Source organism: Bos grunniens, chromosome 6, assembly GCF_055505025.1.
Source record: "Bos grunniens cultivar Pamir isolate PY7600 chromosome 6, Bosgru_T2T1.0, whole genome shotgun sequence".
NCBI lineage: Eukaryota > Metazoa > Chordata > Mammalia > Artiodactyla > Bovidae > Bos > Bos grunniens.
In genome coordinates this window covers 112,443,554-112,471,514 of record NC_141170.1, presented here as the reverse complement: position 1 = coordinate 112,471,514, position 27,961 = coordinate 112,443,554, and the positions used below count along the sequence as shown (strand labels likewise).

General features: G+C 40.1%; 2 protein-coding genes across 2 annotated transcripts in view; one reads left to right on the top strand and one right to left on the bottom strand.

The window, feature by feature from the left end:
• LOC147371222 (uncharacterized) overlaps nucleotides 1-27,961 on the bottom strand; it is a 74,386-nt gene that overhangs the window by 28,819 nt on the left and 17,606 nt on the right. Inside the window, exons 3-4 of the mRNA XM_086407312.1 lie at nucleotides 21,381-21,441; nucleotides 20,757-20,845 (exon numbers count right to left, since the gene is read on the bottom strand). Of these exons, the coding sequence (XP_086263438.1) occupies nucleotides 20,788-20,845; nucleotides 21,381-21,441 (119 nt within the window). The 3' untranslated portion in view covers nucleotides 20,757-20,787. The remainder of the gene's footprint in view (nucleotides 1-20,756; nucleotides 20,846-21,380; nucleotides 21,442-27,961) is intronic.
• On the top strand, nucleotides 17,169-26,694 carry FABP2 (fatty acid binding protein 2). The gene is made up of 5 exons (XM_086407308.1): nucleotides 17,169-17,266; nucleotides 23,441-23,555; nucleotides 24,715-24,887; nucleotides 25,885-25,992; nucleotides 26,360-26,694. Exons 2-5 carry the CDS (start codon nucleotides 23,489-23,491, stop codon nucleotides 26,408-26,410), a joined length of 399 nt encoding a protein of 132 aa, XP_086263434.1. The 5' UTR covers nucleotides 17,169-17,266; nucleotides 23,441-23,488; the 3' UTR covers nucleotides 26,411-26,694.

Here is a 27,961-nt window from a genome sequence, read left to right as displayed (position 1 = left end):
ACTGGGACCCTTTTGTCCCTGGTCTCCTCCTGACGTGGACACCTGGCCAGACTGCCCCGACCGGGTAAGGAACAAGAGACTTTATTGACCTCTCTCCCCTTCCCTCTCTCTTTCCTCTCCTTAACCCTTCCTATCCTTCCCCGTTTTTCTAGTACCCTGGTCCTGGATGCAGGAATCTGGTCAAAGGGCCCTCAGCCTGAGCTGAGGATTGGAGACTGATCACCTCCTCTTGGCAGAGAACTCGAATTCTGGTTCTGGTCTGGTCTGATTTCTGGTACGGCCGAGTTCCAGTCCTCCCTTCTCTGGAGGCCCAGGGAAAAGTCCCATAACGCCTGGGTATCTGTAGGTGGCAGGAGACTGTAAGGCCACCCCTTTTGCCCCACCTCTCCCACCTCCTCCCCCTTCTTCTTTCAACCTGGCTTCCTTTCCTCCCTTTGAAATCTTTGATGTTAGTACTTGGATCTGAAGTTCTGTGTCTCTACAGAAGGTTTTCTGAGAGACTGTATTCTCGTATTTAAGGGCTTCCCTGGTGGTGCAGAGGTTAAAGTGTCTGCCTGCGATGTGGGAGACCTGGGTTTGATCCCTGGGTTGGGAAGATTCCCTGGAGAAGAAAATGGCAACCCACTCCAGTCTTCTTGCCTGGAGAATCCCATGGACAGAGAAGCTTGGTGGGCTACAGTCCACGGGTCACAAAAAGTTGGACACGACTGAGCGACTTCACTTTCACTTTCCAACAGGAGAGTCTGAGAGGGTGGAAGCCAACCTAGGAGTAAGGGGTTTTGTGATAACTGCCACAAGGCAGAATCCCAGGGGCACTGGGAGGAACCGACTGAAGATGAGGCACTGCTATGAGTGGAGAGTTAGACTGAGGGCCAGATCAATCAGACGGGCCGCCGCTAGCCCTCCTCCCAACTGCACAGCCCTAAGGGCTGAGCAATAAGGTTTACAGTATGGTGTGTCTCCTGCCAGGCCCTGGAATGAAGGCGGGGTGGGGAGGAAAAGTCCTAACTGAATGAAAAGTAATGTATTCTTCAATATATGAGATGAAACATATCTAAATACTGAATTAAAACTATAATTTTGATATTAAAGTGACCTTAGTCACTTTAATGCTATGGGGAGGGAGGAGGGAGGAGGGTTCAGGATGGGGAACACATGTATACCTGTGGTGGATTCATTTTGATATTTGGCAAAACTAATACAATTATGTAAAGTTTAAAAATAAAATAAAATTAATTAAATATTAAAAAATAAATAAATAAATAAAGTGACCTTAGGACTCAAGGCCATGTTGCAAAACTCCAATGGCACCATTCCCATTATTCGAGTTGGGGAGACACATTCACAAAGATTACAATGCAAATGGTGTCCCCTACAATTGGGCAACTTGGAGGCCCTGATAGAACATTTTATTACTTAAACGGTCAGAAAAATCATGAGACTGCCTAGATTTTTATGCAGACACAGGAAAATAAAAAACTCCCAGTGAAAGATCAAGACAAAAAGGAATTCACATTTTAGTTAAACTTCATAAAAGACTTATACAGCTTATGGTTATAGAAGGATGAATGGAGGGAAGAATGAATGAATTCAAAAAAGAAAAGAAAAAGCAATTTAAGTTATTAGAGTGATTCTATTTCAGTTAACCTGTTTTCTTAACAGGGAGATGATTCAAGAAGAAAATTCCTGTTGAAAAGGGTAAAAACATTCATTGGGGGCAAATTTCAATGTCTGATTGACTGATACTGTTTAGGGACTTTATCTGTATTTCAAAGGTTGGTCTTCCATAGAGATGAGCTAACTGAGAAGAGAATGCTATGCCCTGATGCCCTTGGGAGATACATACCCATCTGGTACAGCTGTTATCTGCTGTCTTGTTTGCTATTCTACTCTCTGACACCACCAGGGTGTTCCCACATATCTGTGGTTATCCGTTCTCCAACCTCATTTTCATCATCTTACTTTCAGTCCTCATTTCTCACCAAGATCACAGTAATATTTAATTAGCCTTCTCTTCCAGATGTGTCCCTCAAATCTTTCCTATATTTGGTCTCAAATGAAGCTTTCTAAAATATAAATATGATCAAATGAAGATATGCATGTGGGTATCAACAGTACACACAAAAACCTATATGAATATACACATATACACACTTATGTATTCATATACATACAAGATGTATATACATACACACACATAAATATACAAAGGAATATATGAAAATATATACATACACATATACTTAAACTGGAAGAACCATATGTAAACATCACAGCAATTATGTTCAGTTGGTGGGATTATGAATCTTTAAATTTTTCTTCATGCTTTTTTATATTTTCTAAGTTATCTGTAATGACTGCTCAATATAATTTTTAAAAATTTCTTAATGATCTCATTAAAATCTCATCTCATGAAATAAGAAAATTTTAAACAGTTGTCAATTTTTGAAGTACTTACAAAATAGTATATATAGTATGATCTCATCTCTCTGTGTAAAGTGTATACTTTATATAAATGAATGGTGTGTGTGCATTTATATTTATATAGAAACATACACACAGAAATGCTAACACTGATTACCTTGGGAGATGATCCTTTGAGCAATTTTTACTTTTCTTTTTTCTTAGCTACATATTCAAAACTATCTACAATGAGTACATACAGTCATGGTAATCTCTGTGTGTGATTCTCTGTGGCAAGGAGGTAAAAATATAGCAAAGCTAACTGATGTTTTTCCTAAAACTGGTAAGATGTCCTTTATTTCTGCAATACTACTTCTGCCAAGCCCCAAAAGTAGTTCTTTGACAACATTATTCCTTCCTTCTGAGATGAAAATTTGCTTCATTTCATCAAGGAGTCAAAGTTCCTTGCAGTATTTTACCAACTAGTTAGCTTTGGAGCCAATTATCTGCAACTATCTTTCTTTTGGAAATTTGCAAATGCGCGCTCTTTATTCAGACTGAAAAGTAGGCAGAAGTCAAAATACTACACTCGGTAAGCCCATGACCTTATAGTGTCAGAATAGAAAGGAGTGGGGTATGGTGGAAATCAAGATGGCAGAGTAGGAGGACGTGGAGCTTACTTCCCCCAACAAAAATATCACTTCTACATGTGAAAAAATTTTCATGGAAAACTAACTGGAAGCTGACAGAGGTACTCTTGTACCACCAGAGTTTCAATAAAGATCAATAATCAGGTAGGATAGGGGATAAATGGCATTGGGTTGATTCCTGTGTCTCTTGTGGAGATCTGTAAGGTAGAGAAGGTCCACATGGGTGGACTCCCACATGGGGGAGCCACACTCTGGGCATCCCAGTCCTAAGATCCTGCACAAAGGAGACAAGTTCCCTTGCCTGCTAAGAAATGCCCTGAGACAGACAGGGCTAGAGAAGCCTGGATTCTATTTGTAAGAGGTGCTCATGTGCTGGCTTACTAACAATCAAGGCAGAGACAGCCTTGCTCTGGTAGCTGCCACCCTGATACACTTCCCAATCCAAAGGGGGCAAACATCCTAGCCCTGCTCCCTCCACGCTATAGCCTGGCATGAGATCCCGTGAGATCTGGGCAAAGATCTGGTCTAGCCACGCAGAGACAGACGGGGGCGCCTGGGGGATGATCCAGGTGGAGCCAAGGAAGCCACTGTCAGTGCACACACCTGGCGGTAGGTGGGGTCTCAGTGGTCATCATCAGTATATGCAGGAACACTGCCACAAAAGCACTTGGCAGCCAAGTGCTAATCTCAGGCAGAGAGCCCCGGGAGAACACATCTAGTTGCAGAGAGACAGCTGGAGGGCTTGAGGTACTGTCTGAACTAGGTGATGATGGCCCCTGTGAGCATGTTCAGAAGAAGGCAGCAGCTCCGCTCTCACGGGGAGCTCCCTGGGTCCTCCACTCCACACCACAGTTTAGCACTAGAACTGGTATAGAGAGGTTCTGAGAGAAAAGTGCCACAGAAGCAGCCCAGATCTTAGACAGAACAGCTATAGTAGTTCCTGGAGCTACGAACAACCCCAGCCCCAGCCCTACTCTACTCAACACCATGCACTAACTAGATCTGGGACAAACACAGAGAGAAAGAGATGTGACCTTAGGCCACTTCTGAGCAGAACTGCAGACAGCTACAAAGGTGGTGCACAGGCCCTCTCTGACTGCACAGGCCTCACTGCTTCAGCAATCACCTCCTCTGAGGCAGGACACGGAGCCTGATCACTCAAGGGCAATAGAACTGATCAGTCCCAAACTTTGCCACTTTTACTCCAACACCTGGGGAGCAGACCCTGGCCCTGACAGGGCAGAGAGGAAGCCTCGCTTCACATCTAACACAGGCTCTAGACACTACAACAATATCCACACTCCCTATCAAGAGGTTAACAGCCAGCATATCCTGAGGAAAGGCGTGGCTGGCATACATACCAAAACCAGCCCTCATACCAAAAACATTAGACATCTACACAGAGACTCTCCCACATAAAAACAATGTTTCAAAGCCACAGCAGATAACTGTTTTTCCTAAGTTCATAGAGACAGAGAAACTCAAGTGAAACGAAAACACAGAGGAACCACTCCAACTGAAAAACCCAGAGAAATCCCCTGAGAGAGCAAATGGAAGAGTTTATCAGTGTACTAGACAACAAGATAAAAAAGAAAGTAATGAAAATGCTCACTGAATTTAAAAAGACTGTTGATTGGAACACAGACTACTATAAAAAGGAACTAAAAACTATAAAAATAAACCAATCAAAATTGACAGTTTAATTGCTAAGATAAAAACCAATCCAGAGACAGTGAACATCAGACTAAATGACACAAAAGAATGAATAAGTGATCTGGAAGGCAAAATAATGGAAATCACGCAATCAGAACATTAGAAAGGAAGACAAATGAATTGAAAGCAACATATAAGATCTATAGGATAATAAACTGTGTCAATCTACACATAATAGACATTACAGAAGAAGAGAGAAGAGGATTGAAAGTGTATTTAAAGAAATTAAGAAATTCCCAAACCTAAAGAAGGAAACAGATATCCAGGTCCAGAAAGCAGAGGGTCCCAAAAGAGATGAACCCAAACTTACCCAGGCCAAGGTATATCATAATTAAAATGTTAATGGCAGCAAGAGCCAAACAAAGAGTCAGTTACAAGGGAATCTCCATAAAGCTATCAGCTGATTTATCTGCAGAAACTGTGCAGACATAAAGGAGTGGCAAGATATACAAAGTCCTGAGAGGGCAAAATCTGCAATCTAGAACATTCTACTGGGCAAGATTATCATTTAGAATAGAAGGAGAGATAAAAAATTTCTCAGACAAGCAAAAACGAAAAAGAATTCACCAATACTAAATCTATCTTACAAGCACAAGCTGGAATCAAGATTGCCACCTGAAATATCAATAACCTCAGATATGCAGATGACACCACCCTTATGGCAGAAAGTGAAGAGGAACCAAAAAGCCTCTTGATGAAAGTGAAAGAGGAGAGTGAAAAAGTTGGCTTAAAGCTCAACATTCAGAAAACTAAGATCATGGCATCCAGTCAAATCACTTCATGGCAAATAGATGGGTAAACAGTGTCAGACATTATTTTGGGGGGCTCCAAAATCACTGCAGAGGGTGATGGCAGCCATGAAATTAAAAGATGCTTACTCCTTGGAAGGAAAGCTATGACCAACCTAGATAGCATATTCAAAAACAGAGACATTATTTTGCCAACAAAGGTCCATCTAGTCAAGGCTATGGTTTTTCCTGTGGTCATGTATGGATGTGAGAGTTGGACTGTGAAGAAAGCTGAGCACCAAAGAACTGATGCTTTTGAACTGTGGTGTTGGAGAAGACTCTAGAGTCCCTTGGACTGCGAGGAGATCCAACCAGTCCATCCTAAAGGAGATCAGTCCTGGGTGTTCATTGGAAAGACTGATGCTGAACCTGACACTCCAATACTTTGGCCACCTCATGCAAAGAGTTGACTCACTGGAAAAGACCCTGATGCTGGGAGGGATTGCAGGCAGGAGGAGAAGGGGACGACAGAAGATGAGATGGCTGGATGGCATCACCAACTCAATGGACATGGGTTTGGGTAGGCTCCGGGAGTTGGTGATGGACAGGGAGGCCTGGTGTGCTGCGATTCATGGGGTCGCAAAGAGTCGGACATGACTGAGCAACTGAACTGAACTGAACTGAAACCTATCTTAAAAGAAATATTGAAGGGTTTTCTCTATATATAAGAAAAGCAAGAATCTATAGGAAAGGGAAAATCACAATATTAAAGACAAATACATAAAAGAAATGAAGATCCCTTAAGCCAGTATATAGAAAAAATAAATAAATATATAAAAATGCAAATATATATAACTGCAATTAACAGTAACAGGATAAGCATGAAGATGTAAACCAGGACTTTAATGTCACAAAATGTGGTGGAGGGAGTATAAAAATGTTGATCTTTTAGAACATGTTTAAACTTACATTTCTTAAAGAAAGTACACATAATTACAGGTCAACATACTAGAACTTCATGGTAACCACAAATCAAAAACATACAACAGATTCACAAAAAACAAAAAGAAAGAAATTTAAGCATTTTACGAAAGAAAATCATCAAAGCACAAAAGGAAAAATTAGAAAGGAGAACGAAAAACTACGATTAAAATGGCAATAGGTACATACCTGTCAATAATTACTTGAACTATAAGTGAACAAAATGCTCTGATCAAAAGATATAGAGAGGCAGAGTGGATTAAAAAAAAACAAGAGAAAGATGAATATTATATGGTATCAGGTACAGGTGGAATCTAAAAAACAATACAAATGAGTCTATATACAAAACTGAAACAGACTCAGAGATAGAACACAAACGTATGGTCACCAAAGGGGAGAGAAGAGAGTGGGAGGGACAAATATACTGCCTACAAGAGACTCACTTCAGGGTGAAAACCACTCACATACACTGAAAGTGAGAGGAACTGGACAAGAAAGTATAGCAGTACTCATAAAGACAAAATAGACTTTAAGACAAAGACCATACAGAAAAACAAAGACTCTATTATATAATGACAAAGAAATCTATACAAGAAAAGAGTATTTTACTTATTAACACATGTGCTCCCAATATAAGAGAACCTAAATATGTAAAACAAATACTAACAGACATAAAGTGAGAAATGGACAATAATAGTAGGAGACTTTGACATCTCACCGACATGGGTGGACTGATCATCCAGACAGAAAATCAATATAACAGAGGTCCTAAATGATACAATAGATCAGCTAAGACTTAATGGATACCTGGAGAATCCCAGGGACGGGGGAGCCTGGTGGGCTGCCGTCTATGGGGTCGCATAGAGTCGGACACGAATAAAGTGACTCAGCAGCAGCAGTAGAGGATGCTACGTCCAAAAAAAAAAAGAACCAAAAACAAAAATAATAGATTCTTTTCAAGTGCATATGGATCTTTCTCTGGGATAGAGCACACAGTAGGTCACAAAATAAGCCTCAACAAATGTAAAGGAACAGAAATTACTTCAAATATCTTTTTTGATAACAACAGCATGAAATTAGAAATCAACCACAGGGACCAAAAAAAGGAAAAGAATGAACACATGCAGACTAAATAACATGCTACTAAAAAAGCTATGGGTCAAAGATAAAATCAAAGATACCAGAAAATATCTTGAGACAAATGAAAACACAACCTTACAAAATTTATAGGATGCAAACAAAAGCAGTTCTAAATGGGAAGTTCACAGATAGAGGCCTTCCTCAAATTTAAAAACTTTTGCACAGAAAAGGAAATTATAAACAAAACAAAAAATAATCTGAGCAATGGAAGTATATGTGTAAATTATGTGACTGACAAGGGGTTAATATCTAACATACACAAACAGCCCATGCAACTGAATATGGAGAAAACAAACAATTCAATAAAAAATGAGCAGAAAAATTATACTTAATGAAGTAAGTCAGATAGAGAAAGATGAATATTTTATAGTGTCGGGTACAGGTAGAATCTAAAAAACAATACAAATGAGTCTTTATACAAAACAAACAGACTCAGAACACAAATGTATGGTCACCAAAGGGGAGAGGGGAGAGGGGAGGGACAAATCAGGAGGACGGAATTAACAAACCACTACACAAGCTGGAATCAAGATTGCCGGGAGAAATATCAATAACCTCAGATATGCAGATGACACCACCCTTATGGCAGAAGGTGAAGAAGAACGAAAGAGCCTCTTGATGAAAGTGAAAGAGGAGAGTGAAAAAGTTGGCTTAAAACTCAGCATTCAGAAAACGAAGATCATGGCATCTGGTCCCATCACTTCATGGCAAATAGATGGGGAAACAGTGGAAACAGTGACAGACTTCATTTTTGGGGGGCTCCAAATTCACTGCAGATGGTGACTGCAGCCATGAAATTAAAAGACGCTTACTCCTTGGAAGAAAAGTTATGACCAACCTAGATAGCATATTCAAAAGCAGAGACATTACTTTGCCAACAAAGGTCCGTCTAGTCAAGGCTATGGTTTTTCCTGTGGTCATGTATGGATGTGACAGTTGGACTGTGAAGAAAGCTGAGCGCCGAAGAATTGATGCTTTTGAACTGTGGTGTTGGAGAAGACTCTTGAGAGTCCCTTGGACTGCAAGGAGATCCAACCAGTCCATTCTGAAGGAGATCAGCCCTGGGATTTCTTTGGAAGGAATGATGCTGAAGCTGAAACTCCAGTACTTTGGCCACCTTATGCGAAGAGCTGACTCATTGGAAAAGACTCTGATGCTGGGAAGGATTGGGGGCAGGAGGAGAAGGGGATGACAGAGGATGAGATGGCTGGATGGCATCACTGACTCGATGGACGTGAGTCTGAGTGAACTCCGGGAGTTGGTGATGGACAGGGAAGCCTGGCTTGCTGCGTTGCACGCAGTCACAAAGACTCGGACACGACTGAGCGACTGAACTGAACTGAACTGAACTGACACATCAAGTGCACATGTATAGTGTATACATAGCGTCCGTGCTGGCTCAGATGGTAAAGAGTTTGCCTGAAATGCAGGAGACCTGGGTTCCACCCCTGGGTCAAGAAGATCCTCTGGAGAACAGAACGGCTATCCACTCCAGTATTCTTCCCTGGAGAACTCCATGAACAGAAGAGCCTGGCGTGCGGGCTACAGTCCATTGGGTCACAAAGAGTTAAACACAACTGAGCAATTAACACTATACATGAATAAAAAACAAGGATTTACTGTCTACCATAGGGAATTCTGTTCAAAACCTCATAATAACCTATAATGGCTATAACAGGGAAAAAAAAACCAATATCACGACGCTGTACACACAGTACTGTAAATCAACTACACATCAATAAAAGGTCTAAGAAAAAAAGCACTGGCATACTGCTTATGACCAAACAACCTGTTCAGAGCAGTTCAGCCCAGTTCAGTCGCTCACTCATGTCCAACTTTGCGACCCCATGGACCGCAGCACGCCAGGCCTCCCTGTCCATCACCAACTCCCGGAGTTTACTCAAACCCATGTCCAATGAGTCGGTGATGCCATCCAGCCATCTCATCCTCTGTCGTCCCCGTCTCCTCCTGCTCCCAATCCCTCCCAGCATCAGGGTCTTTTCAAATGAGTCAGCTCTTTGCATCAGATGGCCAAGTATTGGAGTTTCAGCTGCAGCGTCAGTCCTTCCAATGAACACCCAGGACCAATCTCCTTTAGGATGGACTGGTTGGATCTCCTGGCAGTGCAAGGGACTCTCAAGAGTCTTCTCCAACACCACAGTTCAAAAGCAACAATTCTTCGGCGCTCAGCTTTCTTTATAGTCCAACTCTCACATCCATACATGACCACTGGAAAAACCATAGCCTTGACTAGATGGACCCTTGTTGGCAAAGTAATATCTCTGCTTTTTAATATGCTGTCTAGGTTGGACATAACTTTCCTTCCAAGGAGTAAGTGTCTTTTAATTTCATGGCTGCAGTCACCACAGCAGTTATTTTGGAGCCCAGAAAAATAAAGTCAGCCACTATTTCCATTGTTTCCCCATCTATTTGCCATGAAGTGATGGGACCGGATGCCATGATCTTAGTTTTCTGAATGTTGAGCTTTAAGCCAACTTTTTCACTCTCCTCTTTCACTTTCATCAAGACACTCTTTAGTTCCTCTTCACTTTCTGCTATAAAGGTGGTGTCAAATGCATATCTGAGGTTATTGATATTTCACCTGGCAATCTTGATTCTAGCTGGTGCTTCCTCCAGCCCAGCGTTACTGATGATGTACTCTGCATATAACTGCCCCAGGTCGGTAGATGCCCAATATACTACTGCAGATCAGTGGAGAAATAACTCCAGAAAGAATGAAGGGATGGAGCCAAAGCAAAAACAACACCCAATTGTGGATGGGACTGGTGATAGAAGCAAGGTTCAATGCTGTAAAGAGCAATATTCCATAGGAACCTGGAATGTTAGGTCCATGAATCAAGGCAAATTGGAAGTGATCAAACAAGGGTGAACGTCGACATTCTAGAAATCAGAAAACTAAGATGGACTGGAATGGGTGAATTTAACTCAGATAACCATTATATCTACTACTGCGGGCAGGAATCCCTCAGAAGAAATGGAGTAGCCATCATAGTCAACAAAAGAGTTCAAAATGCAGTACATGGATGCAATTTCAAAAACAACAGAATGATTTCTGTTCGTTTCCAAGGCAAACCATTCAATATCACGGTAATTCAAGTCTATGCCCCAACCAGTAATGCTGAAGAAGCTGAAGTTGAACAGTTCTTTGAAGACCTACATGACCTTCTAGAACTAACACCCAGAAAAAGATGTCCTTTTCACTATAGGGGACTGGAATGCAAAAGATGTTAAGAAACACCTGGAGTAAGAGGCAAATTTGGCCTTGGAGTACAGAATGAAGAAGGGCAAAGGCTAATAGAGTTCTGTAAAGAGAACACACTGGTCAAAGCAAACACCCTCTTCCAACAACACAAGACTCTACACATGGACATCACCAGATGGTTGACACTGAAATCAGATCGATTATATTCTTTGCAGCCAAAGATGGAGAAGCTCTATATAGTCAGTAAAAATAAGACTGGGAGCTGAATGTGGCTCAGACCATGAACTCCTTATTGCCAAATTCAGACTTAAATTGAAGAAAGTGGAGAAAACCACTAGACCATTCAGGTATGACCTAAATCAAATCCCTTATGATTATACAGTGGAAGTGAGAAAAAGATTAAAGGGCCTAGATCTGATAGATAGAGTGCCTGATGAACTATGGACAGAACTTTGTGACATTGTACAGGAGACAGGAATCAAGACCATTCCCAAGAAAAAGAAATGCAAAAAAGCAAAATGGCTGTATAGGGAGGCTTTACAAATAGCTGAGAAAAGAAGAGAAGCGAAAAGCAAAGGAGAAAAGGAAAGATATAAGCATCTGAATGCAGAGTTCCAAAGAATAGCAAGGAGAGATAAGAAAGCCTTCCTTAGTGATCAGTGCAAAGACATAGAGGAAAATAACAGAATGGGAAAGACTAGAGATCTCTTCAAGAAAACTAGAGATACCAAGGGAACATTTCATGCAAAGATGGACTCAATAAAGGACAGAAATGGTAGGGATCCAACAGAAGCAGAAGATATTAAGAAAAGGTGGCAAGAATACACAGAAGAACTGTACAAAAAAGATCTTCACGAGCCAGACAATCACGATGGTGTGATCACTCACCTAGAGCCAGACATCCCGGAATGTGAAGTCAAGTGGGACTTAGGAAGCATTACTACAAATGAAGCTAGTGGAGGTGATGGAATTCCAGTTGAACTATTCCAAATCCTGAAGGATGATGCTGTGAAAGAGCTGCACTCAATATGCCAGCAAATTTGGAAAACTCGGCAGTGGCCACAGGACTGGAAAATGTCACTTTTCATTCCAATCCCAAAGAAAGGCAATGCCAAAGAATGCTCAAACTACTGAACAATTGCACTCATCTCACACACTAGTAAAGTAATCCTCAAAATTCTCCAAGCCAGGGTGAAAATATAGTGCCTTGACATACTCCTTTCCTATTTGGAACCAGTCTATTGTTCCATGTACACTTCTAACTGTTGCTTCCTGACCTGCATTCAGATATCTCAAGAGACAGGTCAGGTGGTCTGGTATTCCCATCTCTTTCAGAATTTTCCACAGTTTTTTGTGATTCACACAGTCAAAGGCTTTGGTATAGTCAATAAAGCAGAAGTAGATGTTTTTCTGGAACTCTCTTGCTTTTTGATGATCCAGAGGATGTGGGCAATTTGATCTCTGGTTCCTCCGCCTTTTCTAAAACTAGCTTGAACATCTGAAAGTTCACAGTTCACATACTGCTGAAGCCTGGCTTGGAGAATTTTGAGCGTTACTTTGTTAGTGTGTGAGATGAGTGCAACTGTGCAGTAGTTTGAGCAGTCTTTGACCTTGCCTTTCTGTGATCACTGCCAAGTTTTCAAAATTTGCTGGCATATTGAGTGCAGCAGTTTCACAGGATCATCTTTTAGGATTTGAAATAGCTCAACTGGAAATCTGTCACCTCCACTAGCTTTGTATGTAGTGATGCGTCCTAAGGCCCACTTGACTTCACATTCCAGGATGTCTGGCTGTAGGTGAGTAATCACACCATCGTGATTATCTGGGTCATGAAGATCTTTTTTGTTATGTTTCTTCTATGTATTCTTGCCACCTCTTCTTAATGGCTTCTGCTTCTGTTAAGTCCATACCATTTCTGTCCTTTATTGTGCCCACCTTTGCATGAAATGTTCCCTTGGTATCTCTAATTTTCCTGAAGAGATTTCTAGTCTTTCCCATTCTGTTGTTTTCCTCTATGTCTTTGCACTGATCACCAAGGAAGGCTTTCTTATCTCTTCTTGCTATTCTTTGGAACCCTGAACTCAGATGAGTACATCTTTCCTTTTCTCCCTTGCCTTTCCTTTCTCTTCTTTTCACAGCTATCTGTAAGGGCTCCTTAGACAACCCTTCTGCCTTTTTGCTTTCTTTCTCTTGGGAATGGCCTTGATTCCTGCCTTCTGTACAATGTCACAAACTTCCATCCATAGTTCTTCAGGCACTCTGTCTATCATATCTAATCCCTTGAATCTATTTCTCACTTCTACTGTATAATCATAAGGAATTTGACTTAGGTCATCTGAGCAACGATTATATGGTGGAAGTGAGAAATAGATTTAAAGGACTAGATCTCATAGACAGAGTGCCTGATAAACTATGGACAGAAGTTTGTGACATTGTACAGGAGACAGGGAGCAAGACAATCCCCAAGAAAAAGAAACAAAAAATGGCTGTCTGAGGAGGCCTTACAAATAGCTGTGAAAAGAAGAGAAGCGAAAAACAAAGGAGAAAAGGAAAGATACACCCATTTGATTGGAGGAGGAAATGGCAACCCACTCCAGTGTTCTTGCCTGGAGAATCCCAGGGATGGGGGGGCCTGGTGGACTGCCGTCTATGGGGTCGCACAGAGTTGGACACGACTGAAGTGACTTAGCAGCAGCAGCATACTCATTTGAATGCAGGGCTCCAAAGACTAGCAAGGAGAGATAAGAAAGCCTTCCTAAGTGATCAGAGCAAATGGAGGAAAACAATAGAATGGGAAAGACTAGAGATGTCTTCAAGAAAATCAGAGATACCAAGGGAACATTTCATGCAAAAATGGGCTCAATAAAGGACAGAAATGGTACGGACCTAACAGAAGCAGAAGATATTAAGAAGAGGTGGCAAGAATACATGGAAGAACTGTACAAAAAAGATCTTCATCACCCAGATAATCACGATGGTGTGATCACTCACCTAGAGTCAGACATCCTGGAATGTGAAGTCAGGTGGGCCTTAGGAAGCATCACTACAAACAAAGCTAGTGGAGGTGATGGAATTCCAGTTGAGCTATTTCAAATCCTGAAAGATGATGCTGTGAAAGTGCTGCACCCAATATGCCAGCAAATTTGGAAAACTCAGCAGTGATCACAGGATCATTTCAATCCCAAAGAAAGGCAATGCCAAAAAATGCTCAAACTACCACACAATTGCACTAATCTCACACACTACTAAAGTATGCTCAAAATTCTCCAAGCTAGGCTTCAGAAGTATGTGAACCGTGAACTTCCAGATGTTCAAGCTAGTTTTAGGAAAGGCAGAGGAACTAGAGTTCAAATTGCCAACATCCACTGGATCATCAAAAAAGCAAGAGAGTTCCAAAAACACATCTATTTCTGCTTTATTGACTATGCCGAAGCCTTTGACTGTGTGGATCCCAATATACTGTGGAAAATTCTGAAAGAGATGGGAATACCAGACCACCTGACCTGCCTCTTGAGAAATCTGTATGCAAGTCAGGAAGCAACAGTTAGAACTGGACATGGAACAACAGACTGGTTCCAAATAGAAAAAGGAGTACGTCAAGGCTGTATATTGTCACCTTGCTTATTTCACTTGAGTACATCATGAGAAATGCTGGGCTGGATGAAGCACAAGCTGGAATCAAGATTGCCAGGAGAAATGTCAATAACTTCAGATATGCAGATGACACCACCCTTATGGCAGAAAGTGAAGAGGAATGAAAGAGCCTCTTGATGAAAATGAAAGAGGAGAGTGAAAAAGCTGGCTTAAAACTCAGCATTCAGAAAACTAACATCATGGCATCTGGTCCCATCACTTTATAGCAAATAGATGGGGAAACAGTGGAAACAGTGGCTGACTTTATTTTGGGGGGTTCCAAAATTACTGCAGATGGTGACTGCAGCCTTGAAATCAAAAGATGCTTACTCCTTCGAAGGAAAGTTATGACCAACCCAGACAGCATATTAAAAGGAGACATTACTTTGCCAACAAAGGTCCATCTAGTCAAGGCTATGGTTTGTCAGTAGTTATGAATGGGTGTAAGAGTTGGCCTATAAAGAAAGCTGAGAGCCAAAAAATTGATGCTTTTGAACTGTGCTGTTGGAGAAGATTTTTGAGAGTCCCTTGGACTGCAAGGAGATCCAACCAGTCCATCCTAAAGGAGATCAGTCCTGGGTGTTCATGGAAGGACTGATGTTGAAGATGAAACTCCAATACTTTGGCCACCTGATGCGAAGAGCTGACATATCTGAAAAGACCTTGATGCTGGGAACGATTGAAGGCAGGAGGAGAAGGGGATGACAAAGGATGAGATGGTTAGATGGCATCACTGACGCAATGGACATGAATTTGGGTAAACTCTGGCAGCTGATGATGGACAGGGAGGCCTGGCATACTGCAGTCCATGGCATCGCAAAGAGTCGGAAACAACCGAGCGATTGAACTAACTGAACTGATCTGAGCCACAGTCAGCTCCTGGTGTTGTTTGTGCTGACTGTATAGAGCTTCTCCATCTTTGGCTGAAAAAACTGTAATCAATCTGATTTCGGTATTGATCATCTGGTGATGTTCATGGGTAGAGTCTTCTCTTGTGTTGTTGGAAGAGGGTGTTTGCTATGACCAGTACGTTCTCTTGGCAAAACTGTATTACCCTTTGCCCTGCTTCATTCTCTACTCTAAGGCCAAATTTGCCTGCTACTCCAGGTATTTCTTGTGTTCCTACTTCTGCATTCCAGTCCCCTATAGTGAAAAGGACACCTTTTTGGGGTATTAGTTCTAGAAGTTCTGGTAGGTCTTCAAAGAACCATTCAACTTCACCTTTTCAGCATTACTGGTCAGGCATAGACTTGGATTACTGTGATATTGAATGGTTTGCCTTGAAAACAAACAGAGATCATTCTGTCGTTCTTGAGATTGCATCCAAGTACTGCTTTTCAGACTCTTTTGTTGACTATGATGGCTACTCTATTTCTTCTAAGGGATTCTTGCCCACAGTAATAGATATAATGGTTATCTCTGTGAAATTCACCCTTTCCGGTCCATTTTAGTTCATTAATTCCTAAAATGTCGACGTTCACTACTGCCATCTCCTGTTTGCTACTGCTGCTACTGCTAAGTCGCTTCAGTTTTGTCTGACTCTGTGCGACCCCAAAGATGGCAGCCCACCAGGCTCCTCTGTCCATGGGATTCTCCAGGCAAGAACACTGGAGTGGGTAGCCTATCCCTCCTCCAATGCATGAAAGTGAAAATTCAAAGTGAAGTCACTCAGTCGTGTCCAACTCTTAGCGACCCCACGGACTGCAGCCTACCAGGCTCCTCCGTCCATGGGATTCTCCAGGCAAGAGTACTGGAGTGGGGTGCCATTGCCTTCTCCTGTTTGACCACTTCCAATTTGCCTTGATTCATGGACCTAACATTCCAGGTTCCTATGCAGTAGTGCTCTTTACAGCACCAGACCTTGCTTCCATCACCAGTCACATCCACAACTAGGTGGTGGTGTTGCTTTGGCTCTGTCTCTTCATTCTTTCTGGAGTTATTTCTCCACTGATCTCTAGTAGCATATTGGGCACCTACCAACCTGGGGAATTCATCTTGCAGTGTCCTATCTTTTTGCCTTTTCATACTGTTCATGGGGTTCTCATGGCAAGAATGCTGAAGTGGTTTGCCATTCCCTTCTCTAGTGGACCATGTTTTGTCAGAACTCTCCACCATGACCCGTCAGTCTTGGGTGGCCCTACAGGGCATGGCTTCTAGTTTCATTGAGTCAGACAAGGATGTGGTCCATGTGATCAGATCGGTTAGTTTCCTGTGATTGTGTTTTTCAGTCTGTCTGCCCTCAGATGGAGAAGGATAAGAGGCTTGTGGAAGCTTCCTGGTGGGAGAGACTGACAGAGGGGGAAACTGGGTCTTGTTCTGATGGGCGGAGCTGTGCTCAGTAAATCTTTTTTTTTTTTTTTTTCTTTTTCAGTAAATCTTTAATCCAATTTTCTGTTGATGGGTGGAGCTGTGTTCCCTCCCTGCTATTTACCTGGGGCCAAACTATGGTGGAGGTAATGAAGATGATGGTGATGTCAAATGGGAAAGTAGAAGAGTAGAAGAAACAAACAGGGTATCAGACTATTACAATCAATACAATAAATGTAAAATCAAAGAGTTATGATGATACTGACATGAAGAAAAGTTAGCCCAGGCATAGAGGAAGGATGTAGGCAAGCCAGGCCTGTTGGAGAGGTGACAGCACTGAGCCAACTCCCAAAGGCTGAGTGGATGTCAGGCAGGAAAAGCATGGTGTGAGGGGTGGGATTTCCCAGCAGAGGAAAGAAGATATGCAAAGAGACATGCGATGGATGACAGCACCCTGTGAAGGAAGAGTAAAAGGGGGTGCAGGAGAGGTAAGGAATTTGGAACTTTATGCTGACAGCAATAGGGTATCACTGATTGTTAACAGGGAAGGACAAGACGCAGTCAAATTTGCATTTTATAAAGATATTCTCTGCACAAATTAGATTCTGGAAGACCAGAGAGGGGAAAATCATTTAGGAGAGTATTGCAGTTATCTAGGTGGAAAATGGTAATTATCTGGGAATAAAAAGGAAGGGAAAACATATTTAAGTGATGTTAAGGAGTTAAAACTGTATTGATTTGTTGAGAAAATGGAAAGCCAAGGATAAAGTAGAGGAAGGGCTTTAGAATGATTCCAAGGATGATGGCACCATTCACTGATATAGGACCTGCAAGAGAGAACAAGGCTGAGTGGAATGTTAAGGTTCTTTCCAGCTTGTGGGGTCTGAGGCACCAATTGAACTTGCAAACAGAGCAACTTGGTAAGGAATAGGTACCTGGTAGGAGACAGATCTGGGCTGTATCTTAAAATTTTAATCCCACAGATGGAAACTGAAGACATGGGAATGGCAAAAACAAAGAGATCCTAAGATGCAACTTCAAAATATAAAATGTTGGTTGAGGAAGAGATGCCCATGAAAGAGCCTGAAAAGGACATTTAGAGAAGAGGAATATAAGGAAAGAATAAAGTCAAGAGAAGAAAAGGAGAAATTTCAAAAAGGGAGGAGCCCATGGTCTAGAATGCAGTAATGACATAAAATAAGGGCCAAGACAAGTATATTGGATTTGGCAGCAAAATAACTCATCAACGAGGTTAGTGAGTAGTTTCGGTGGAGGGACGGATATGAAAGCTCCACTGCAATAGACTGAGGCTCTAATCGAAGGTAAGAATACGGAGACGGTACAGATCACTTTTCCAAGAAGACTGGCTATGAGGGGGAAGGAAAAGGACGGAGCAGCTTATAGAAATGCCAACAGAATCCAGGGAGAGTTGTTTTCATTTCTTAAGATGAGAGAAACTCAATTATCATAATGTGAAGGAGAAAAGATACCACCTCAGCCAAATAAATATAAAATGAAGACATACAGATAGGAAAACAAGTCTTTGCAGGTACCAAATTATTCTAATTTCAAGCTATGCTTTCTCTTGACAGAAAGTATATGTGTTCATCATTCTATCTCTGTAATTTAGCCCAGCGCCTAGGTCATAATGAGAATTCCAATATATGTTGAATGAATAGGTGGATGAAGAATTTATAGACGTAAATAAAGTAGTAACAGGTAATACTGAAAATGAGAATACATAAATTGAAAGAATTATTGCTTGCCGTTTTATTTTTTATTTTGGGGTATACAAAAGTCTTGCCCAGCAGGGTATGATTCCTCTGAAACTAGAGACCATGCATGTGTAATAGCACTTGGGACAGCAAAGGAAGTATTTTATTGGCAACATGTATCGACTGGAAAGAGAATGTAAACAAACCAGGAGGGGGCTCCAAACTTTGAGGGAAATAGAGGAAATAACTGACTGAGGTTCTCGTCAAGCTGAGAACTGATGGTATGAGGAAAATGAAGGAGCCAAGCAGATGAAAATCTGTGAACACAGAGTGGCATGTTACATTTCACAGGAGGAAAATCTCTACAAATCACAGGTTGTAGCCCTGGGTGTACGATAAAGTGTAGCAAAAGTAAAGGTTATTAGAGATTAGGAGATTAAAGCACTGTGAGGACAGAGTGACAAGTATCTTATCCACATGGACTTTGAGCTCACCCAGGATGATGGCAAGACACAGTGGGACAATAAGAAGATGGTGAGCCCAGTGCCATGATTCTCCATGATCGATGGTAGATAACAATGATAAATGGGGACAGACAGTAGATAATGATAGATGGATCAGATGGTAGAAATTGATGAAGTAGGCTAGAAGCTGACAGCAAATGGAAATGGTCTCAAAGGAAAAGATTTCCTTAAAGGAGAAGGAAATGGCAACCCACTCCAGTATTCTTGCCTGGATAAGTCATGGACAGAGGAGCCTGACAGGCTGTAGTCCATGGGGTTACATGACTGAGCACACATGCATGAGGGTAGAGGGAGATGGGTTGGTAGCAATAAACTGGTAGAACTAAAAAAGGAAAAAAAATGCCAGAAACATAATGGATGTGGGAATGGGGAGTTGAAATAATGCAAACCCATCTTCCTCTGACTGTGGTATGAGGGGCGTAGGAAATGAGCAACCTCTCACTCAAACTGCTGGAGAGAGACTCATTATTTGGGTGAACAGCCCCAGCTTAAAAAAGATAAGGCAGAGACTTCCCTGGTGGTCCCGGGGTTAAGACTTCATGCTCCCAGTGCAGGGTGCCTGGGTTTGATCCCTGGTCAGGGAACTAGACCCCACACGCCAAATCTAAAGACCTCGAGTGCCACAACCAATGATCCAGCATGCTGCAATGAAGACCTGGCACAGCCAGATACATAAATATAAAAAAAATAATAATAATAAGGCAGAAGACACAGTCATAAATCCTTCACGCAATGTCATTCAACCAGCACATGTGGATCCTATAAAATTGCTGCCTTGCTAACAAACACCTGAAAAGATGCTCAACATCACTCATTATCAGAGAAATGCAAATCAAAACTACAATGAGGTACCACCTCACACCAGTCAGAATGGCTACTATCAAAAAGTCTACAAACAATAAATGCTGGAGAGGGCGCAAAGAAAAAGGAACCCTCTTACACTGTTGGTGGGAATGCAAACTAGTACAGCCACTATGGAGAATTCCTTTAAAAAGGTGGAGATTCCTTAAAAGAAAGTGGAAACAGAACTGCCATATGACCCAGCAATCCCACTGCTGGGCATACACACCCAGGAAATCAGAATTGAAAGAGACACATGTACCCCAATGTTCATCACAGCACTGTTTATAATAGCCAGGACATGGAAGCAACCTACATGTCCATCGGCAGATGAATGGATAAGAAAGCTGTGGTACATATTCACAATGGAATATTACTCAGCTATTAAAAAGAATGCATTTGAATCAGTTCTAATGAGGTGGATGAAACTGGAGCCTATTATACATAACAAAGTAAGTCGGAAAGAAAAACACCAATACAGTATACTAACACATATATGTGGAATTTAGAAAGATGGTAACGATGACCCTGTATGTGAGACAGCAAAAGAGACACAGATGTACAGAACAGTCTTTTGGACTCTGTGGGAAAGGGATAGGGTAGGATGATTTAAGAGACTAGCATTGAAACATGTATATTAGCATATGTGAAATAGATTGCCAGTCCAGGTTTGATGCATGAGACAGGGTGCTCAGGGCTGGTGCACTGGGATGACCCAGAGAGATGGGATGGGGAGGGAGGTGTGAGGGGGGTTCAGGATGGGGAACATATGTACACCCATGGCTGATTCATGTCAATGTATGGCAAAACCACCATAATATTGTAAAGTGATTAGCCTCCAATTAAAATTTTAAAAATGGCAGCCTTGTTGTTAACGACAATTAGCAGGGTGCACTCACCATTATTTGGTAGATACATCCTTGTACACTGCTATAACTCTATAGCCTTCTTTGGAAGAAAATGAGCCAGCCATCTCATGCACAAAATCCTAAAACATAATTGAAAAGGTCTTAGTATTTCTAAAGTTTAGAGGCTTATGGTTAAAACAGAATGAAGCAAACTCTGTAGGCAAACTTCAGAATTCTCCCTCATTCCCCATTCACTGCTAGGAACTGGACAGCAGCCTTAAGACTTTTCTGTTGCTCCTTACATCTGTCCCTCAAATCCTCTTACAGGGCCCTCAGAGAGACCATTACCTTTCTCTGACATGAAAAAGTTAAATAACTTGGCACTGAAAAGCAGGCTTCAGAAATTCTGAAAATGCTATTTCCCATAAGTGATATACATTTTAAAAAACAGAAAAACTTTCCCTTCAGCTTTACAACAGGCTAAAAGGGTTTCTGTGATTTCTAGAAAGCCATTCCTTGTAAGTGAGCTTGAAGTATCATACTGTCCCTCATCATGATATCGCTCTCTGTACTTCACGATGATACAAATGATGGTCAGGCGTCAACTCCTTTTGTCTCTCATGAGCTATGTTGAGGCTCTCGGAAGGTCACTGCACTTGAGAGATGTGGACTCACCTGCCCCAGTCTCTGTGGTTCAGGACGTGTTTCCTGGAGCACTCAGTGACCAAGTTGTGACCTGAAGCAACAGAAAGTAGGCACATTCACAAGACTGAGGACTGCAGGAAGTTCGATATATTAAATCTCAGAGTACACAGTAAGGAATGACAGGAGACCCAAGATATAAGAAGGGGCATCAGAAACCACGTTAAGGAATGTGATTTGTACTTGGAGGAACGGGACAGGGATGAACAGGAGCTTCTGCTGATTTCTACTACTTCCACACAACTCAGTGGCTGACGTGGACTGCGGAGTCCATATAGAGAGTATAACTCTCATATAGAGAGTACAACTCTCCCTCTATAGCATCAGTACCACCCGTCCCCCACCCCCCACCAAGCACATCTAACCCACCCAGTTTCCCAAGCTGCAGGAGCAGGACCCTAAATCTTCTAGTATTACCAAAGAAGAAAATAAAGGACTGAGTCAGCCCTCAGCTGACTGGCCCAACTGTATCATCAGTATGAGAAGTCTGTAAAGGGAAACTGGCCATTGGTTCTGTATGACCTTTTCTAGATGAGGTCTGGGTAAGCGGTAAGAAATGGGAGATAACAGAGTTTGGAAGCTGCAGGAAAATGTGTAATGTTAAAAATTCAATCTAATCTTTTTTTTTTTTTAATATTGCTTTTGTTTAATATTTTGCTTTTTTGGGCCATGAAGCATGTGGGATCTTAGCTCCCTGACCAGGAATCAAACTTGCACCCCCTGCATTGGAAGGCAAAGTCTTAACCACTGGACTGCCAGAGAAGTCCCAATCTAATCATTTTTTTAAATGTCAATGATTCCACACTATAGAGATAACAGGGATTCCTAACTGATTTTAAATCAGGTTACTGCTACTGACAAATGGAAGATGAAAGTTTAACATGGCCATTTGTTAGCAGGTCTGCATGAGTCCCAGTGCTATTTGCCCTCATCTAATCTTATTCTGCTCTTCCTGGGAAGCTCAAGGTAGCCATGAGATAAAGGCCAGTGTTAGGTGAACAAGGTAAGAAGCCATTCTAGTTTCTTCCTCCCCACCTTCCGGAGTCAGGCACTTTTATTTCAGTCGCTGCGAAATCACAGAGCGGCAAGCTGTATTTCCAAAGGGAGCTAAAGCATTATGCTGATCTTAACAGGCAAATCCAAGTCGTATCTGGTCCCAAGTTAATCACTAGTACGTGTTAAAAACTACCTAAATAAACACACTTTTGGTGACTTTCTAATAGACAGTAGAAAATCAAAGATTTTCTTAACCAAATTTCAAGGATTTTCTTAACCAAATATAGTGGTTTGAGTATGGGGAAAGTAAATACAGGAATGGTTTTAGTTAATGGCATAGCTGACATCTGGCTTTTGTTTTTTCTGCACATGGCAGATGTCTAAAGATTCTTTCACTTATGGGAGTTTTCATGACATCCATCCATGTTTCTACCTCTTGAAATTTTTCTCAGTGGCCTACCTGCATTTAAGACCAAAACAAAAATGTAATGGGTCCCTACTGTGTGTCATGCACTGGACCAGGTGCCACGATATTTACCCAAAGTCCTGGAAACCCAAAAACACAATGCAAAAGGACATATTAGAAAAATAAATAAAATTCCAGTCTCAATATCCTATTAACATCAACTTTTCAGCTGTATTTGATCATGAAGTCTTACATTACTTACAAGGTAACTGCTATTATAAAAAAGGGATAGGTCATTAATAGTCTCATTTTCCAAAACCCATTTGATATATGCTCTAAATTATGCTACATCCAACAAAGTGTGCACTTTGAACTTACAAACAAAAAAACTATCTTCATACAGTATGCATTCTAACTCTTGAAATAATTGTACCTGTAAGTCATAGTTTAAGATAGAATACATATGCTTATCATGTTTATTGCAGTTGCATTTCAGAAGGGGAACTAAGAAATTTATAGAAACTAGAAGGTTTGGCATTAATGAAGTCAAGTGGCCTCTTGAACTTTAAACTTCCACATCACAATATGAAGCTGGTTCTAAGATAAGAAATAGAATAAATTCTCTCCTAAGGACGGACCTGAATCTCTGATTGCTCAGAGGCTGAATTAACCAGAGACCATGGCGTTTGATGGTACTTGGAAGGTAGACAGAAATGAGAACTATGAAAAGTTCATGGAAAAAATGGGTAAGTGCTTAATACTTTAACAGCTTGTTCTTTTGTTTTTCACAGACATCTTTAACTCCTTCTAAACCTCAAATCTTCGGCAATGGCACCTGTTGTGCTGGTGAGGATCAAGAATGGGTGCTGGTTCAGAGTAGGGAAAACCACATGCTCACTTCTTACATTAGAAAGAATACACTCTCACCAGTGGAAGAAAAGATTCTTGGGCACTATTCTCTAAAACACAAAAAACATCCAGATACGTTTCATTTATGTTAACTGGTGACTGAAAATTGAATAGTTTTTTGTTTGTTTAGAAAGTAAAATATGGCAGAGCATAATGATAACCTTCATACTTTAAAATATTAAATTCTAGGGGATGGAAAAGCAAAGGCCATATAATAGAGCAATGAAAACAAATGAGACTTAATTCTCTTCCTCTGACTTGCAGAGCTTTTGGAATGATCTCATGACAGTATGTAGTTTCTACAGAAGTTTTAATTTAACAGATTTTAATATCTACACCACTACTCTGGCAGCCCATATGCTGAACACTTTGGGCAAAAAGATTTGTCATTCCCTAAAAATAAAAATCTGCATCAATTATATCCTGTAGTTTAGGAATTCCAAGTTCACATTTATGGAATTTGCAGATTCTTATAATAATGAATTTGACCGTAATATTTGCTAATTTTCTCATTTCTATGATAGAAACACCACAAAAAGCAAAGAGAATTATGAAACTCAAAATTTTAAAGCCATGGAAAGCAAAGGGACATCAAAAAAGAAAGTGTACCATACATGTGGAATTAAAGTAGTATATCCTTATAAATATATAAATGTACTTTCTTAATCCTTCATTTGATATTCCTGGAATTTGACTTACTTAACACTGAAACAAAAATATTTATAATTTTTAAAAAAATTACTCAGTTCTAAGATTCTACAATTCTATGCTTCATTTAATTTTTTTCAGTTTTAGAAAAACAGTTTGATATGATTGAGCTTGAACTTTTTCTACAGAAGCAATCTGAATGCTCTTGTGCAAAGGCAATATGATCAGGTATTCCTCTTCACCCACAAAATATTAACTGGTTAATTAACTAGTTTAAACAGAACTTGGAAAAGTAGCACTTTCCATGGCATTTTGACTTTATTTCCTCCAATCTCTTTGTCTTTGCAGGTATTAATGTGGTGAAAAGGAAGCTTGCAGCTCATGATAATTTGAAACTGATAATTACACAAGAAGGAAATAAATTCACAGTCAAAGAATCAAGCACTTTTCGAAGCATTGAAATTATTTTTGAGCTTGGTGTCACTTTTAATTATAGCCTCGCAGATGGAACTGAACTCAGTGTAAGAAATTTTTTATAAGCAAAGCATTCCTGATTTTTTTACATACTGCAAAAATAATCTCTGTTTTCTTCCACTGGATCGGGTAATGAATGTAGGTCTCCTTCATTTACTGAAGCAGTCAGTGGAGTTTATCTATATTAAACATCATACAAGTTAGCAGAGTATTTAAAAATGTTTTGATTTTCATATGTTATCTATTAAAGAACCTGGATTAAACAACAATTAGAAAAATATCCTTTGAATTACTAAGCATACACCTATTCATAAAGAAAATTTCAGTGTTTTCAACATATCTGACAGCAATAAAAGCTTCTAGAGCTATCTAACTTAAATATAATAGACGTGTAATTGAAATGATAAAATAAGTGAATAAATTAGTGAATGAATGTGTGACCAAATAGAAAGGTCCAATGTTACAATGTAGGTCACTGGGAATTCATTTTACTATTTAAGATCTAAAATTTTAAGATATAAAATGGGGTCACATTTTTCAAGTGATTTTTTAAAAAATGTTTCCACTTAGAACTTTTCTGGTTAAATTAAACATGTTTGCAGTGACAATTAAGCTGTCAAATATTTTATTATGGCTGTTTTATCTGTTACCACAATTACATAAATTAAAACAAGTACAAGCTTGTTAACTTCTCTGTTAAACTAATATGAACCATGATTAAACTTAGAACACTCTTTTTAATGTGAAAGACTTAGTAAAGAGAAGTCCCGATTATCTGCCTTACAATTCAGCATTTGGAAACTACAGAGCGAGATGGTTACCAGCACGTACTCTAGAGCCCCGGTAATCTAGGTGCAAGCTTGGCTTTGTGACTTTAATTACCGTATTTCAGTTTTTTCATCTGTGCAACGGAGATAAACATATCTCCTTCATAGGGTTATAGTGAAGTTTGAAGAAGTATATCTGTAGACCTCAGAACAGAGCCTGACACGTGTAAGACCCTTAAAAATGGTTTTTTTATTATTATTTTGAAATCTTATACAGGGGGCGTGGGCCCTGGAGGGAGATAAACTTGTCGGAAAATTTAAACGGTTGGACAATGGAAATGCACTAAATACTGTCCGAGAAATTATAGGTGGCGAGATGGTCCAGGTGAGTTATTTTCCAAAGACAAAAATAATTACATAGCAATGATTTTTATCTGGGGGTTGCTGAGTTAAATCATCAATAAACAGACTATTACTTTTCTCATAAATCTTACTGAGTTTTAAAATATAGGTATTTTCTGATGCCTATTTGAAGAGAACTTACATACGTCAACACATTGAGCCTATTTTAACTGAAAAAGTGACTACAAACCAAAACTTATTTTTAAATGAATGTCTCCTCTATCTGTATAAAATGTGACTATCAAGTACAAGAAAAAAATACATTTTGAAGCTAAATACTACTAATATTTTTCTTAATTGAGCCTCTAATCTTAACGTCAAATTCTTCTATGTTTATGAACACCTTTCAGACTTACACTTATGAAGGTGTGGAAGCCAAGAGGATTTTCAAAAAGGAATGAGCACTGTTCCTGGAGCATTGCCCAGAACACAGATTAGATGGAAAATCTGTATTGAACCAGAAATGCTTTCCTTTCCTCATCTGGTATAAAGTTGCTGATTGATTAGATCTTTCATAAGCATTGGTCAATGGCTTATATTTCCAGTCTCACCAAAGAAAAACATGTAAAAGCTAATTAGGATTTAACTTGTCTTACAATTTCTAAGATGTGTTTACTGGTGTTCTAAAAGAATGTGACATTTTAAAAAACATATGAATAAATATTGTTCCCACATTGCTTTAAAAGTAGTCTCTCTTAAAAAAAAAAAAAGACATATTCATTAATAGACTGTTTTGGGTTTTGCCCCACATTTGGTAAATTAAAGATATATATTGCATGGGGGTCTTTATAATCTTGTACTGGTTGTAAATATTTCCCTTAGCAACATTTATTATAAAAATAATACATATTTAACCAGAAAGTTTAGAACTAAGAAAAACAAATGCAAAATAAATATTTCCATAAACCCATAAGCCAGAGATAATCACTATTCTGATTTTAATAGAGATCCTCTATCTTCTCTGGCTGTGGATTTGTGTATTTCTTCATACATACATACCACTCTGAACAAAACGACAGGAAACAAACGATGTGCTAAGGCAAAGTGCATTTTATTTTTCTACATTGCCAGTGATTCCCAGACCTGGGTAAGCAGCAGGATCATCTGAGAAACTTAAGAACTGTTTGCATGCTTAATCCCTACCATTATCCTGTTAGATCAGAATCTCTGAAAACAGAACCAGGGATTTTAGAGAACTCCCAAGTGATTCTGATGCAGCAGGTACACTAACCAGTCTTTGAGAACAAGTGGGCTATCAGGCACCAAAAGTGTCGTCTTCAAGTGTCACCCCTCCCCTTTCATTCATAAACACATACACTTACAGGTTTTCAGGGCCCCCAAAGTTTTCCTTCACTCATATACTCACATAATATACTACTTTATGTATTTCAACCAATTGCATTTTAGATCGGTGTGTATACAGGGCGCAGAGGTGGTAAATTTTTTAAGCATTTGGCTCTGTGGACTTTTGTTTTGACTATTTTTCACATTGATGACGGTAATAGCTAACATTTATATAGTTCTTACGAAGTTCCAGGTACTGTTCTAAGTTGTATATAGATATGGCAGATACATTACAATGTAGAAAGAAAAATGTTTGTGTACATGTTGAAGATGAACAGATTGAAGAATATAATCTTTTACAAAAACAAGAACTTGAATCCACTGTTCATTTTATAACTGTATTAAAATCTTCACACTGAAAACAGTAACTACTTAGATTTTTCACGCACTTTCTAGAAATAAAGGTTCAGAGTGCTTCTACCTCTCGGATCTTGTCTACATATGTGAAGTAGGAAAAGGGCAGGTGTTAATTTCATCTGACAGTGGAAAATCTATAGTATGGAGAAGTTTATTTGCTTGTCTAATGTTGCAGAGTCCATAAGGAACACAGGAATTGAATGTAGGTCTTGACTCTTAGTACATTATCATCTATGCTATTACTCAGCCTA

Coding starts and splice junctions, on each gene's coding strand:
- FABP2 (XM_086407308.1), top strand. CDS start 23,489: ATGGCGTTTGATGGTACTTGGAAGGTAGACAGAAATGAGAACTATGAA. Junction 24,888..25,884: donor CAGATGGAACTGAACTCAGT/GTAAGAAATTTT, acceptor AATCTTATACAG/GGGGCGTGGGCCCTGGAGGG. Junction 25,993..26,359: donor TAGGTGGCGAGATGGTCCAG/GTGAGTTATTTT, acceptor AACACCTTTCAG/ACTTACACTTATGAAGGTGT.